The sequence below is a fragment of the Corythoichthys intestinalis genome, chromosome 14 (assembly GCF_030265065.1).
Source record: "Corythoichthys intestinalis isolate RoL2023-P3 chromosome 14, ASM3026506v1, whole genome shotgun sequence".
Classification (NCBI taxonomy): Eukaryota; Metazoa; Chordata; class Actinopteri; order Syngnathiformes; family Syngnathidae; genus Corythoichthys; species Corythoichthys intestinalis.
The window spans coordinates 18,390,898-18,407,948 of record NC_080408.1 but is presented as its reverse complement, the minus strand read 5'-3'; the positions used below and the strand labels follow the sequence as shown (position 1 = coordinate 18,407,948).

Here is a 17,051-nt window from a genome sequence, read left to right as displayed (position 1 = left end):
ATTTTTTCAGATGAATGATGTTTTTAGGACCACAACCAATTTCAGGCTCACATAACAGAGTTGGATCTCAGGAAAAATTTCCCAGGAGAAACATTCTTCGAAAAAGCAGCTATAAATCAGCGATGGTTTCCATCTAAGCACTCTATCATGTCCATTGCTCTTACCACCAATTTACTGGGGCAAAATTCAACATTTAATAAAATCTTATTAAATGAAACATGTTAGATGAATAACTGAGGCACTTTGTGGTGAAAGCATAAAAATCTCTTGGAAAATCCATCAGCACTTATCATAAAGTTTACTCTGACCTTGTATGTTATACAGTATATAATATGAAGCTTTACCTGAAATGACCCCAGGATAAGATCAAAAACCATCCTCAGATTTGAGTTGACGTGGTCCGGCATGAATGCAAAGATAATGTAGTTTATCCCAAAGAGAGGTATCAAGAGTAATGTGGATTTAGCGAGCCTCCTGGGGGAAGGAAAGATTCAGAAAAAAAGATGCTTTATTTTCATCACAGTCAAGAAAACAGTGGTTGATATGACTAGCGCTTTAAACCACCATAAAACATAACATCAAAAGACCACTGTTATAAAAATAAGAAAATTTAGAAATTCTTGCAAGCATTCAATAGGATTTAACCCAATAAGATATGTATTGTTTTGAGTACAAAAAGTGAAAACATCCATCTTTTGTATTTTGCTTACGCCATACCAGGATTGGAGAACATTTTACATTCCACCCTTCAAATTAAAAACAAAAACAAAGTCTACATACAAATACTAAATCATGAAGTCTGAGTTAATTCACTTGTCCTAGGACAAAAGGAGAAAAAAAAACTAACAAAAAACCTTATATCATCGTAGAAGAAGATGAAAGCAGTAAATCATGTGACAAACTGAACTTTATATCATCTAACAGTTTTCCAAAAGAATGGGTAGAGTAAATTCATATGTCGTCTTTTGGATGTTTTTATAAAATAGCTAGCCTCGACTGTCACGTTCGGCTCCTTGTCAACTATCTCATTTCAAAGTTGAGGGTGTGCCAAAAAATTAGATTAGATGCATCGAGATTCGACGCGTGACGATTCGATTATGATTGATAAATGTTCAAAATCGATGGTTTCCCCTAATAACTTTATGACAGCCGCTAGAAGCGGAACGAAATTCAAGACACGTCTGCCGCCCGGACGCCTTTAATGGATGCACGCATAACAACAGCGTAGGTTTGGTCTCAACATTGGTAGGGACGATACAATAGCATAACCCACATGTACACTTTTTGCTGAGGACGGGACATTAATAAGACCAAACAGATTATTGAACGGGGGTCAGAGCCATATTTCTCACGAATATGAACCTAAGGCTACGTTCATACTACAGGTCTTAATGCACGAATCCGATTTTTTGTCATATCCGTTTTTTTGGCGTGCCCGTTCAGACTGCCTTTATCCATTGAGACCGTTCAAGTATTACGCATGCGCACTAATTCGCGGTCCGACACGCGCTGAGCAAGACGACCCGCATGCGCAGAAGCATCAAAACAAATGACACACGTCATCCGTCATTCCAGGGATATCATATTTTGCTTTTCAAAAGGAGGACACAAATAACAGACATAAATAATCCCCGTTTAGGCTTATATTCAAAGTTTATATGGATCGATAGCATGCACGCACGGTCCGTGCACGTCACACACACATACGGGCAGTTTGCCCCGACCTCGGCCGTGTAGGCGATGTTGAAATATTGCTCACTTGGAGCAGAGAGAAAACTGAGCATTCTCAGGCTTATCCTCAACCCATTTTTATTTTTTATGACTGTTGTCAAGCTCAGCCCTTCCCAAAAGCCATGTTCACTGCAAGCTAGGCGCTAATAACGCACCGCTACGGTAAGCGTCTCTCTCGCTATTTGATGACGTAATTGCTGCATGAAATCCGATTTGGGAGAGTGGACAGTACAGACCGCCGCGACAGTCTGGAAAAATGTGGCCCAGATCGGATTTGAACCACATACGAAAGTGACCCAGATCGGATTTGAAATGGTCCAGTTCTATGCGACTTGTCACGTTCAGACAGTCAAGTTAATGCCTGACTCGAGTCGGAAAAACGCGAAAAAATCAGATTCGTGCATTAAGACCTGTAGTATGAACGTAGCCTAATTAATTGACAGGCAAAAAGATCAAGGCAAAATGAATCTATATTGACTCATACTAACTTTCATGTAAATTTGGTTCACGTGATACAACGTTCGATTGAAACCTTTGTTTTCAAAAACTACTAAAGAAACATTTTGAAGCAAAGTCTCTTTACTAAAAAAAGGGGGAGCTATCTAAGAAGGAGTTCACTTCTGGGGGATCTAGACTGAAACTAAAGTACTGTATTGGAACATAAAAGTTATTTGGGACAGATTTACATCTGAGGCATCCAAAGTACTCTCATGAAATTGTAATGTGTGATTTAATTTAACTTTTTTTCATGTCAGTTCATGTTCATGTCAGTCTTCCTTATGAAGTGGACCCATTATTGAGATTTGCACTCTGAAGCCACCACGTTGCATTACGATAATGTACATAATGCAAACAATGATCCAAATGAAGGTCGGCTAGCTTGCCTTCGTTGTTCCTTGTGGAGGCTGGCCTGACCGCAGTAGTTTTGCTGGTTATCAAGTTCACACAGATTAATGCTATGCTAACTGTGATGCAGGTCAGACTTTTAGTAGCAAAATTAGTGGTGTTTCCCCCAACTCCACAACATTGACATCTTTTTACATTACTTACAGTGGCTTGTGCTGGCCCCCCCAAAAAGTCTAATATCCTTCCTCTTCGAAGGGAATGGAGGAGGCGGTGAGTTATATTTCTGTTGGCGAAATTGTGTGAGTGTGTGTGTCTGTGTGGCGGGCGGGGGGGTCAAATCATCAGTCAATCAAACGTCTGTTTGAGGGGAAAAAAATGGACCAACACATTTAGCAAGTAAAATGGGATAAATCTAAGTCTGAACATAATGAAAATAATTCACTTAATAATAGCAGGGTCTATTCTATCCTTACAACATCTGGGAAGACAATAAAAATTACCCATATATGTAACTGAACTCATTGTACAATGCAAGTAAAGTGGCTTAAAAATTGGTGGGGTCAATTTGAGCACCCTAAAAACTTGGTAATGTTATGTCCCTACCGCCCCTATGCGAACCTACGCCCTTGACGCATGCACAACGTTATGATAAATGCAGCTGGTAACTGAGCAAGAGATTTACTGCTTTTCAAAAGACTTGAAAATAAATTATGTATGAGACAGGCAGGGACCCGGCGGTTGCGCTTCCGTGCGCAAATTATTATTTTTTTGAGCGAGAGGGGAAGAGAGATAGTTTGTTGCTCCTTGCCTTTCAGTTGTCCGGCAGTAGGTTCAAGTCGTGTTAATTCGAAAATATCCCGAGTGTGTTGCTAAGTCCCGTGTGCATCTATAAGAGGTGAGTACACGAAGCCTCTTGTACTGTTTGGCCTTTATTGTTGTTGTTTTTGAGATGTTACTAGTTAGCGCTGAGCGCTGTGCTAATTAGTGACTTTGCTAACATGTATTTCCATGTCGAGTTGTGTGTTGTTTGGTGATGTCCAAAAGTTGTTCCAGGTGCAGAACGTTTAAAACCAGGATTAAGTACAGCGGTAACACTACAAACATGCGAAATAGTACAGAAATCTTTGAAAACAAAGTATATTGGTTATGGTCTTATTTCTAAAGACACTTTGTTTCCAGAAAATGTGGAATGCATTCCACAAGTGTAAATTTTATTGTATTGTTGAGAGAAATAAGTACTACCTTTGAAACAGCTAATGTTTTTGCACCTTCTTGTGAAATAGAGCTTTTCAAAGTCAGCTGTGTGTTGTATAGGCATGTTAAGAAATAGTTACTGCCTTTACAATAGTTAATGTTTTTGCACTTTCTAAAAAAAAATAAACAAAAAAAACCAACAGCTTAAGGGCAGCTTTTTGTTGTATGGGCATGTTTCCATCGTTCCTGTTGAATCATAAGGATATTTTACATAAATAATGGATATACATTTGTTTGGCTACTTCATTAGTAATGTATGATACAACGATAATCGTGATAATTGTGATCATCATCAATACCGTGATCATCGTTTAATAATCGAATCGTAGCGCCCTGAATCATAATCGAATTGAATCGTGGGGTGCCAACGATGGCACACCCCTATTCAGAGTGTGGTTGGTGTTTCCCTGGATGCAGGTGCTTCCAATACTCATCAGCTGCGTATTTAAACGCAGGCAACCCAAGCAGGGGTGTTGAGATATTTACTTGCTGATCGCCATTCGGCACTTGTACCTTCCAGGCCCATTTGTACTATTTGGTAGCTTGTTCGTCAGCTGTTCTTTGTTTTGTGATTCCTCTACTTTGTGCAGGTATTGAGTATGTTCTTTTGTTATCTTATTGGCTCTCTGCCCACCGCTTAGTTCAGTGTTATTTGATCCCCGTTGACCTCATGTCACGGACCCTTTTTATTATTCCCCTTTTTTCCGCGATAGTGTGTTCATTTTGTTTGTATTAATAAACCCTTGCTCGCATCCCCTCTATTGTTGTCTGCTCTTGGGTTCAGTCTTGAATTCTGCAGATTATTTACAGTGTATCACAAAAGTGAGTACACCCCTCGCATTTCTGCAGATATTTAAAGTATATGTTTTCGTGGGACAACACTGACAAAATAACACTTTGACGCAATGAAAAGTAGTCTATGTGCAGCTTATATAATAGAGTTAATTTATTTTCCCCTCAATATAAATCAAAATATAGCCATTAATATCTAAACCCTGGCAACAAAAGTGAGTGCACCCCTTAGAAACTACGTACATCCCTAAATGTCCAAAATGAGTACTGCTTGTCATTTTCCCTCCAAAATGTCATGTGACTCGTTACAGGAGTGCTAACAGCATTGCTGCAGAGATTGAAGAGGTGGGGGTCAGCCTGTTAGTGCTCAGACCATACGCCGCACTCTACATCAAATTGGTGTGCATGGCTATCACCCCAGGAGGAAGCCTCTTCTGAAGAAGGTACTCAAGAAAGCCCGCAAACAGTTTGCTGAGGACATGTCAACAAAGCACATGGATTACTGGAACCATGCCCTATGGTCTGATGAGACGGGCAGGCTTTCATGTGTACCGTCTTCAGAAGAGGCTTCCGCCTACTTAGTATTGATGAATATGTAGCAGAAAATCTGTAAATTTAAGGCTTATTTCTGAAGAATTCTGAAGCCCAACTGTCCTCCAATTCTGGAATGACCCTTACACAATAAGAATATGATAAACAGAATAATGAACACTTATTTATCATATGTAGCAAGTCCTAGTTTTGCTTAAACTTAAAAATAACAATTTGAAAATAATATTTTTGGGGTGGTTAAAAGCATAGCTAGATTTGGCCTAAAAACCTACGAGTATTGATTCGATTCCTTTCTGCCAATGTCGGGACAATTCATCTTCTGTCGTAAAATCCGAATTATGCAGATGAAAAGGAAAAAGTTGACCTGCCAAAGAAGTAGCAGATAATTAAATATACTGTAATTCCTATGACGGGAGCTATACAGAGGGTGTCACTCAAATGAAGCAATATCACTCACAAGAATAGTCACTAGAATAGGCGTTTTGATGATCCACCAAGGTTTGTCATAAATTATTTCCCAGCATCTGTCAAAAAATGCAGTATGGTCAGAATCAAAATGCCGTTAAATGTGCTAGTACAGTTAGTGTGAATACTGTATGTATATGGCGGAAAACACTCAGGAGACTTGAGGTTCTGCTCTGAGACCACCAATTTGGCCAAATTTCAAAATTTTCCTTTAAGCATGTGTGATACATCGTTGGAAAGTTTAAAATGTCAATTTTCTAGGGCAAGAAAAAGTTTGAACAGGAGGGCATTTAAAAAAAAAACCCTAAACCCAAACTGGAGGTCAGAGCATGAAAGAGCATATTTAAAGACACCATGATTTAAACGAGATATTATCGCGTACGTACCTTGTTTCGATCCAAAAACTGTGTAGCATGTCTCACGGAGTGTCAAGAAACAGCTGTGAATGGCCACAGATGGAGTTTTGGGGGATTTTATGGGTGAAACACAGGATTATAACAAGGGTCGCATTGGAGAAATCGCAGACATCAAGGAGTGGTTGAGATTGTCGTTTTCATATATTTACCCTTTTAAACGTTTTTTTCCCCCCCAAATTTTCTTTGTCTTCGTTTGGATCAATTATTTATCATCTAAAATATTGGGGAAAATGGGACAGTAAAAAAAAAAAAAAAAAATACAGTTAAGCGATAGTTATGAGGTAGATATCCGTGACCTATTAACAGACACTAATTTTTCGCCATTTTGACTTAATTTGTTTAAAAGTAAAATATGCGAGTGAATAATTTTTAAAAGTAGTTTTTTAAAAAAAAAACAACAAAACATTAGACATCAATTATTGATTCCAAGCTAAAAATGACAGCCATTTCAAATACTCAATATAATTACTTAACTTCTTTTTATGGCTGGGTTGAAACAAAAGCGGTTGCGCGGTGTCTGTAAACGGGGGTCTCCAGGGTAAAACTGAGAAATTAAGAATAGTCCGGGGGCTTACTGCACCATGAAACTGCTATGGCAGCATTTAGACATATTTTTATATCAAACATAGCAGTTCTTTTGGCTTAAAATACAGCAGTTCATTTTAAAGAGGGATGCAAGAGCAGGAACTGCTCTTTAAGCCTTGTCCGTGTTTTCCGCCATATACATGTTAATAATTTCAAATTAAACATAAAATACTGTTAATAGCCATGAAGAGTGTAATGATGTACAAAGTAAAACAAAGGATATAAATAGAAACTGTTATTCAGCCACTATGTAAAAAACATTTTAATGTCTAGCCTGTTTAGGAAAACTAAGCAACAATTAAGCATGAAAACAACAGCAAGAACATCAAATATATCTTTTAAAAAAATGGTACACATCAAATTCATGTTTTTCTCTTGATGATAGATTGTTTTATTTTGATGGTAACAATTTAAAAAAGTCCCACTCAAATCAAATGACAAAAAAGAAAAACAACATGTTTATCCTCACCCGGGATCATTTAAATAAGCCTTTGTAATCACCCATGCAGAGATAAAGATGGTTGGAGCCACTGCGGATGACAAATATTAACATAATTATTGGATTTTTCCCATGGAAAATATCTACATGACCAAATATGGCCATGATCTTTGGGATGTTTTGATGTGAATTACGCTGAATGAAATACATATCGTAGACAATACAATTCAGGCGTATTTATGAACTATTTCAGTGTTAGCCGGCGAATAAAACTAGGGCTGTCAAACGATTAAAATTTTTAATCGAGTTAATCACAGCTTAAAATTAATTATTCGTAATTAATCGCAATTCAAACCATCTCTAAAATATAACATATTTTTCTGTAAATTATTGTTGGAATGGAAAGATAAGACAAGACGGATATATACATTCAACATACTGTACATAAGTCCTGTATTTGTTTATTATAACAATAAATCAACAAGATGGCATTAACATTATTAACATTCTTTCTGTGAAAGGGATCCACGGATAGAAAGACTTGTAATTCTTAAAAGATAAATGTGAGTACAAGTTATAGTAATTTTGTATTTAAACCCCTCCGTATGTTTTCGTTTGAATAAAATTTGTAAAATTTTCAATCAAAAAATAAACTAATAGCTCGCCATTGTGGAAGGTAGTGATTGAAATACACCACAAGGTGTCAAGGGCAAGTTTTAAACTAATTAGAGATCTAGCCAAGTTTTTCTAGTGCATTTTGCCCCTCGACTGATGCCGTAGTTTCCGGGTTCATTGTACCTTACGTTCATTTGCGTGTTAACTTCACAACGTACAAGACCTCTGATAGTTTGTGACTAAATATTGCCGTGTAGTGTATTTGTTGAGCTCAACGAAATACTTGAATAGAGTTTGACCATAGTCTGAGTATTATTTTGCGTAGCTATTTTGATTGTGAATGCCAGTTCTCTTTGTATTGAGCGCTTTTATTTTGTTGTGTTTTCAGTAAATGATACTGTAGCGACTACTCGTTCCGCCCAAATGCATGATTGGGCAACCATGACTGTCAGCGGTGGCTGCAAATATTCTCTGCGTTGTGTTCAATAAAGGGTGTTAAGAAAAAGATTATCTCCTGTCATTCTACCCCACGTTGCTCACCACAATAGTTATAATTGTTGTGGAAGTTGTGTTGCCAAAGCTTATACCAATAAATAGCGCGGCCCCAATGAATGCCTGAGTCCACTCCTCTCGCTTTTCTCTGCCTCTTAGCTCTCAATATACATAAAACGGCGCCATTAGTCTGTTTGCGGCAATGCATGAGTGCGTCGTCCCGTGCATGCGTTAAATGCGTTAAATATTTTAACGTGATTAATTTTAAAAATTCATTACCGCCCGTTAACGCGATAAATTTGACAGCCCTAGATAAAACATTAAATAACATTGAAAAAGGAGCGATCCATCTGCTACAATTTATTTGTTCAGGATCAGTTGGAGTTTATACAAAATGATTTTGGTAAAGATTGTGTGGGTGCCAGCAATCTCAAGCCGCAAACAAACATCCTTACATTCGCTCCAATTAAAAATTTGGATCCCCAATTGTCCTAGCACACACACTTGTCTAATCCTGAGAGGAAGGTTCAATTCAATCTCAAAATCTTTAATCATTTTCCTGTCCTGGTATCCTGCATGCAGGGTGCCTGATAGCTTTGATGGGTATTCATGACTGTTATGTCTGCTACGGTTACATAAATTGCTTAGATGGACTGTTTTCAACAGCGAGGCAGCTGGCCGCTACAGACCAAATTAAACCAAAACTGATCCATGTGTAAATGAAGGTACATCAGTATCTCTCAATGTCTACACCAAATAATGACAATGGCACGTGACGAAGGTTGTTTTATCTCCTCAAGCATTACTGTGTGCGCATGTCCTGAAAATTAGCTTATGTTACCTTGAATAAAATGTGAGGCATCCATGTTCACATACCCCATCCAATCAGGATGTACCACCAGAAGTACTTCCTCTCCGAAAAGAAGGAGACAGCGAGGAGAGCATGGAGATACAGGCCTTCGACCAATAGCCAGAAGTAACTGGCCATGATTCCATATTGGAAAAATACCACCACTGCCTTACATCCCACCTGGAAATCAACCAGAGTTTTATGCAGTCAGTGAACAGGAACTCATTTACCAAACAACTGTGCTTTATTTTTGGAAACGGCAACAATGTGCTTATTTAGCCAGGAATGTTTTGACGGAAAATTTCAATTCTCAAAGATGATATATTGGCCTCATTATTATGTACACATGTAATTTCAATAATAATCCTTTATTTCATATTTTTGGAATACAGTGATACTTCGCGCTTCACACATCGCGCCATCAGTCCATTGCGGATTTTTTTTCGATTAAAAAAAAAAAAGTAGGTTTTTATAGAGATGTCCCATCTGATCATGTACAGCCTCTTAGGCCATGTCTACACGCCGCAAGGTATTTGGCAAAAAGAAAACCTTTTTCTATGGTTTGGCCTATCATCCACTTGCACACGCACATTTAAATGAGGGTTCTTGAAAACTGCGCTCACAGTGAAGATGTGCGAATTCTGCGTTTGTGGCGCCATCATGTGGACACTGATAACCAAAGATTTAACTGTGGAAACTTTACTAACTGTGACAAACTTTGTCCCTACGTCACCCATGAGACCAATGTTTACATTTAAAGTAAATTAGACAGGTTCTTTTTTTTCTTCCGTTTATTTACAAACTCTTGCAGTGCTTCATATTGAAGAACACATGCAAAGGATGGGGGTATTATGGACTCGATTATTTTTCTCGCATTGTTATGAATGTACTTAAAAAAGAATGAATTACGGTTGGCTGTGGAAGCTTCTTTTTCTACAAACGTGTTGGTGTAGACGCAATTATTTTTTCCCGAGGATCCTCGGTTTAATTAAAAAAAAAAAAAAAAAACCCTGCTAGGTGTAGACATGACCTCACTCTCCCTCTTGAAGCTTTTCTTTCTCTCCAGGCAGCTGCAGCCTGTTAAAGTTAACGATGAGTGACAAGGGAGCTGCTTTGAACTTGCCAGAGAAGCTTGAGAGGCTTTCAAAGGCGCTGACTCGTTTAACTTGTTAAACATTGGCTGTAGTGTGATATGGCAACTCAATGTGTTGTGTTGTGTGTTGTTCTAAGCAGCACGAGTTGAATTGAGAGGACTCACTCAATGAAGCATTTAATAAAGTATTATACTTTGGGGAAAAAAGGGAAAATCGTGTCTGATATGTATCTCTTTCCAATTAGGATATGCGGAGCTGGCTTCAGTCCAAACAAATTGATCTTTCAACGTGGACGGTAGAGTCTATTAAGTTTGGTGTGTCTGGCAAAAATAAGGATTTGGTTTTTGTTGTTAATGTGATATTACTACTTGGAAAATTCTTCATTCACAAATGCAGGTACTTTAAAACAAGGCCTTGTTTTAAACATTGGATGAATGAGTTTCATATATGGTGTAGATCTCTGAAATTGATCAAGCAGCAAAAAGCTCTCAATTTGGTTTCATTGTTTGAGAAAGTTAATATTTCTTTGTAAAGCCCTGTGATCGAGTGTGTGTGTGTGTCTGTGTGTATGTTGTGTAGCGACGAGTGTGTATGAATACAAACATGGCAAACAAGTAGAAATGTGTATATTGTGATGGAGAGTGTTATTTGTGGTTTATTGTGAGAATGTTGAAAATGTGTGAGCCCGTTTTTGTTTGTAAATGTGTATAAATGTGTAAATTAAAAAAAAAAAAAAAAAAGTATCTCTTTCCAATGCTTAATCTGAATAAATACATTGACCCCCCCCCCCCCCCCCCCCAAAAAAATTCTTATTTATACTGTATGTGAATAAGCTACACCTATACCTCGTTGGGGTGAGGGGTAGGGGAGGGGAACGGCAAAAAACGAGGGATCACTGTATGCAGTGGTGGGTTTGAGTACTGGACCAAATAACAGAGCAGTGAGAGATAAAAAATTGACATGGGTTTAATTCACATTGTTTCCCCACATACAATTTAAATGAGCTACAGTATACAGTGGGGCAAAGAAGTATTTAGTCAACATCTTATTGTGCAAGTTCTCCCACTTGAAAATATTAGAGAGGCCTGTAATTGTCAACATGGGTAAACCTCAACCATGAGAGACTGAATGTGGGGGAAAAAAAAAAAAAATCACATTGTTTGATTTTTAAAGAATTTATTTGCAAATCATGGTGGAAAATAAGTATTTGGTCGATACCAAAAGTTCATCTCAATACTTTGTTATGTACCCGTTGTTGGCAATAACGGAGGCCAAACGTTTTCTGTAACTCTTCACAAGCTTTTCACACACTGTTGCTGGTATTTTGGCCCATTCCTCCATGCAGATCTCCACTAGAGCAGTGTTGTTTTGGGGCTGTCATTGGGCAACACAGACTTTCAACTCCCTCCACAGATTTTCTATGGGGTTGAGATCTGTAGACTGGCTAGGCCACTCCAGCACCTTGAAATGCTTCTTACGAAGCCACTCCTTTGTTGCCCTGGCTGTGTGTTTGGGATCATTGCCATGCTGAAAGACCCAGCCACGTCTCATCTTCAATGCCCTTGCTGATGGAAGGAGATTTTCACTCAAAATCTCTCAATACATGGCTTGCCTTTACACTGATCAGTTGTTCTGGCCCCTTTGCAGAAAAAACAGCCCCACAGCATGATGTTTCCACCCCCCATGCTTCACAGTGGGTATGGTGCAATTCAGTATTATTTTTCCTCCAAACAAGAGAACCTGTGTTTCTGCCAAAAAGTTCTATTTTGTATTCATCTGACCATAACACATTCTCCCAGTCCTCATCTGGATCATCCAAATGCTCTCTAACGAGCAGCTCTCTGTAGGTCATTCACTAGGTCCCTCCGTGTGGTTCTGGGATTTTTGCTCCCCGTTTTTGTTATCATTTTGACGCCACGGGGTGAAGAGGGAGTTGAAAGTCCGTGTTGCCCAACGACAGCCCCAAAACATCACTGTTCTAGAGGAGATCTGCATGGAAGAATGGGCCACAATACCAGCAACAGTGTGTGAAAAGCTTGTGAAGAGTTACAGAAAACGTTTGGCCTCTGTTATTGCCAACAAAGGGTACATATACACCAAATACTATTTTTCACCATGGTTTTCAAATAAATTATTTAAAAATCAAACAATGTGATTTTTTTGTTTTTTTTTACCCACATTCTGTCTCTCATGGTAGAGGTTTACCCATGTTGACGATTACAGGCCTCTCTAATATTTTCAAGTGGGAGAATTGGCACAATTAGTGGTTGCCTAAATACTTATTTTCCCCACTGTATTTAAGGAATCTATTTTGAATATTCATTAAATGACCCTAATATTTCAACAGACATTAAAGAAACTTTTTTTTTTTTTTTTTTTTTTTTTTACAAAGACGTATAACACGCTTCTTAATGGTCAAGCCTAGTTTTTCCCATTTTAAATGTTGATTGTAAAAGTTGTTTTTTTTTTTTTAACTCTCCTGTTCAGCTGCTTAGACACAGAGAATAGGACTCTGAATGTCCTAATAGTCTGAATGGTTTTAATGTATCACATGGGAGTTTGATATACTCCCATTGCGGTTGGTCATTATGTTTTTTTTTTTAATTTATTACGACAAAGCAGCGAGCAGGAAGGGGGTATAGGGGACAGAGAGGGAAGGAAACGGACAGAAGAGGAACAGTTATTACTGTTTTGATTATGTGTTCATGACGGATGCCGTGGTTGCCAGAGCTCAGTAATATGTTGGCTATGTAAACTAAGGCTACTACAACTTTTACAAACAGTCTAAATTAACAATGTTGTCTGCCATTGGACAGTCTGAATTAACAATGTTGTCTGCCATTGGATAGTCTGAATTAACAATGTTTTCTGCCATTGGAGAAAAAAACAGAAAAATCAAAGTTGTTACAAATTTTTAATGGGTTATAACGTAATCAGAAATAAGACAAGGATATGCACTGGATATGCATTGCAGATGCCTTCGATTAATGGAGACAACTGAAAATTATGCAAAAAGTTGACGACAGACGCTAAAGTTGCATGATTTGTGGGTGCTGTCAATGCACTACTGAATGTGATATTTCTTTGCCAGTGTGCTTATATGCTGAGAAACGTAGTTCCAAAAGTACCCCTCTTGTCATGGTGATAGAAACAAACCTGGCGCTCATAAATCCGCTCTTTTATCTTCGTGTTAAGCTACCTGGCTAAAAATGAATATTTATTCGTGCATAAACTTAACACTAGTGCAATTTGAAACCCTTATGTTTGAACACAGTAAAATGTAATCATTTAATTTTTGGTATGTAATAGACGTAGGTTGTAGGATGTTCACATGATCATTGCTAACGTTACAGTGTAGTTTGTTAGCCTCGGCCTTTTCTGATCGAACTGCAACAATAGTATAAAACGGCTTGATTCTACACTGCGATGCGCTAATCTGGCAACCCAGAGGTTGCGTTTTTCAATATTAGGATCTTGGTTGCATTAGCATTTTTGGCCACCAATCTTACATACTGTATGGCTCCACGCAAAGAAATAGTTTTTGAAGCCTGAAGATGCCGCAGATTCAATTCAGTTCTTATCTAGATCGCGAAAAAATAGTTTAAACTTAATCATCATTTTCCCATTAGTACACAAAATTTTGCTTGTATTTCATTCATATTTCAATTTCTAGAACTCCCACTTAACAAATTATCCACTAATCATTCCCGTTCCTATTTCTAGTATTTTTACCCCAATATGTAGCTAAACAGGTTAACTGATATATCAAATCTTCCGGTTAGACAATACAAATAAACCAGCCTCTGATAGTGTCTATTAAATTTTGAAAATTTTGACTAATCTCTTAGAGATTAGGGTGACCTAATGTTGACTTGTATCCAGTTAACTAGCAAATTTCTTTCCGGCTCATTGTGTTGTTACATAAAGAATGTGTAAATTCTTAATACGGCTGGTGTCATAACATTTATTTCCCTGTTTTGACAGGCTGTGTAGTAAAGGATTGTAAACTATAAACTGATCTCCTTTATATTGTTTTTCAGTAGTTGCTGTTTTTTTTTTCTTCTTAAAAATCCACATGGAATCTTAACAAATGGGGGAGATGTGAAGCAGCTGTCTTTGAAGTGGGAAAATGTGTGTACACGGAGGAGGAACTATCTAAGCTCTGACATTAAGGCTTGCAAAGGTGATTTACAGCCTGCAAATCTAATCAACTTAGATAAGAAAGCAATGGATTGTACTTGAGCAAGACATGGGACACACACTTCTGTTATTGGAAACTTGACTTGCCTTATAAACATAAAATACTTGTCTTAAACAGTACTAAAACCAGTAGCTTCAACTCTTTATCCAAGCGCTGCATGGTTTGTCTTGAAGATACAGCAGTGAGATGAAGTGATCATAAAGTCCCAACCAGAACTGAATGTGATTTATTGACGAAGGTTTTGGTTTAATGTTTAGCAAACAGGAATTTTCACAACATCCTGATGGACAGATGAATAGGGAACACTTTTAGGGGTGGAGAGAACTTGGCAAACATTGTTACACCCAGTGTCATGTAAAGCAAACTTCGACTCCACTTCAATGTGAGGGAATATTTAATTCAAAGAACGTAGTCTGCTGTTACTAAGAGAAATTCAATGCATTTGCTTGCTCTTTGATACAAAAACCACAAACTAAGGCAGTTGAATGCATCAGTCAGACTAAGCCATGTTCTGATACAGTACTCACAGATGAATGGCAACTGTCCGTCTCTCCAACATCATACAGAACGACGTCCTTGATGAAGACAGCGATGGCTTTCAGAATGAACGACACAAAGAGATGCATGTGGATATAGTTTCTTGTGCAGTGCAGCTTCCTGTGATACAACACAACATTAACATGAGTGCAAAGTAAAACGTAAAATGTTGCTGTATTTTGACAATATCTCATCCTAAATCTAGCACCAAATTTTGCCTTAAGTTATTTGCCATATTTTTTGGGCTAAGCTGCACCAGCTGGAAAATTGGCTATGAAGAGGGGGAAAAAAACACTAAACTAGTGTATACGAGGTACAGTATGTTCCATACTGTAAGTAATAAAATGTTAGGAGAGGCAAGAGATTTGATCAAAATGCTTCATGGTGAAGTACACATACTGAAGGGAATAGTATCTTTTATTATATTTACTGTTTGACTGTTTTACTCAAACACATTTAATATAATCAATCAGGGAATAGTATTTTTTCTCGTACTTACTGTTTGACTGTTTGTATTACTCTAACCCACCCAATATAAAACAAATAGCATTTATATCATAATTTAAGAAAACAAGCAGAATATATTTGATATTCTGAACAGTTGGACTTGTGCCAAGACAACGGGTAGAAAAGGACAGAAAGATACATGACGCTTTGTGACCACGTTAGCCCAATGCGCTTGTCATGCAGCTGGCTGAGCAAGATTGACATTGACAACCAGATGATTGGCAAGACATCTGCAAGCCCATGCCTGCACCACCAAATCCCGCAATCAACTTTTCTGTACAGTCCAGAACAAATGGTGGGATATCTTGTCACAGGGAACATCTGATACGGAGGAACCCCCAACCGAGAAGTGAACACTCAGCACTCATGTGGCTCTGAGGATGGCAAAATCCTCAACTCTCGTTGCCCTGAAACAGTAACGGCTGAAACTCTTCCGCCCAACCCACAACAGAGAATAATCCTAAACAACGCCCAAACACACCTTTCTTCCAGACCACAGCCCGCCTCACCAGAGCCTTTAAAAGACTGAACGTTTAACTAATTGTTATCCTTTTTCCCGGGAATCTTTTGTTGACTTGTGATATGGTGACCCTGGATCCAGTTTGCATCCTCGCCTGGGTCTCTATGTGCTGTATGATTTCTCCTGACTTGGAAAAAATTGTCAATTTGTGTTTCAAAGCCTTTTTCCAGCTTTTAGAATGGAGTCAGTACAAGTGGTTAAAACTAAAGTATACGCGCAAAGTCTGGCCTTTTGGCAGGGTTGTCGTCTTCCGCAGGCCCGGGTCATTGGAATTGCGCTAGATTATTTCAATACATACAGTGCCCTCCATAATTATTGGCACCCCTGAAAAAGATGTGTTTTTTAGCTTCTAATATATATTTTTTTAATTCAAATAATATGGGACCTTAATGGAAAAAAAGAGAAAAATCCAACCTTCAATACAAGTGCATTCATTCAGTGGGAAAAAAAATCCCATATAAAGAAAAAATGATTTGACTTTAAATAATGTGTGTCACAATTATTAGCACCCCTGGTGTTAATACTTTGTACAACCCCCTTTTGCCAACAAAACAAGGTCTGGGGACTGAGATGGCCATGGGAGGAGCTTGATTTTGTGTCTGGTGAACCATTTCTGTATAGATTTGGCCATCTATACAAAAATAGATAGCCAAAATGCTATCAAAATGATAATGCTATCATGATATCAAAATGCTCAAGATGAGAAGAGTTAGCAGGTTGTGGTCATGTGACGAGTTGTTTAATTTACACATGCAAAGAAAGAAACTTATTAAGAGCTGAGAATAAACAAACACTTAAATTCACAGGAAGCAATACAAATACTGTAGCACAGTGAAGAGGCATTTTTAGCTGTTCAAATAATTGAGATAAGCAATGGAAGAAAAATGCCTGTTGGCCGTGACATCTTTTATTTTTTTCTATATGCAGCCTATGGAGGAGAATACACATATAAGTAAATAAATACCATGTACAGTAAACAAGTGGGTGAGTGCTCCAGGCAGATGGGTTTAAACCCTCACAACATTATCCAGCTGCCCAATATTAACAGAAAGCGCTGCTCACATCCTGTGTGTGTCCTCCAACGTCCAAATCATTGGCATTTTAGGACAGTGAGAAGTAAACACAAGCCTTGTTGTTTAACCCTGCACATACACT

At 38.1% G+C, this 17,051-nt stretch overlaps 1 protein-coding gene across 1 annotated transcript in view; it reads right to left on the bottom strand.

Annotated features, from left to right (window-relative positions):
- Positions 1-17,051, bottom strand: part of LOC130929779 (vasoactive intestinal polypeptide receptor-like) — an 83,416-nt gene that overhangs the window by 6,899 nt on the left and 59,466 nt on the right. Inside the window, exons 6-11 of the mRNA XM_057857279.1 lie at positions 14,860-14,989; positions 9,064-9,217; positions 7,111-7,171; positions 5,633-5,699; positions 5,448-5,539; positions 345-474 (exon numbers count right to left, since the gene is read on the bottom strand). Coding sequence (XP_057713262.1) covers positions 345-474; positions 5,448-5,539; positions 5,633-5,699; positions 7,111-7,171; positions 9,064-9,217; positions 14,860-14,989 — 634 coding nt within the window. The remainder of the gene's footprint in view (positions 1-344; positions 475-5,447; positions 5,540-5,632; positions 5,700-7,110; positions 7,172-9,063; positions 9,218-14,859; positions 14,990-17,051) is intronic.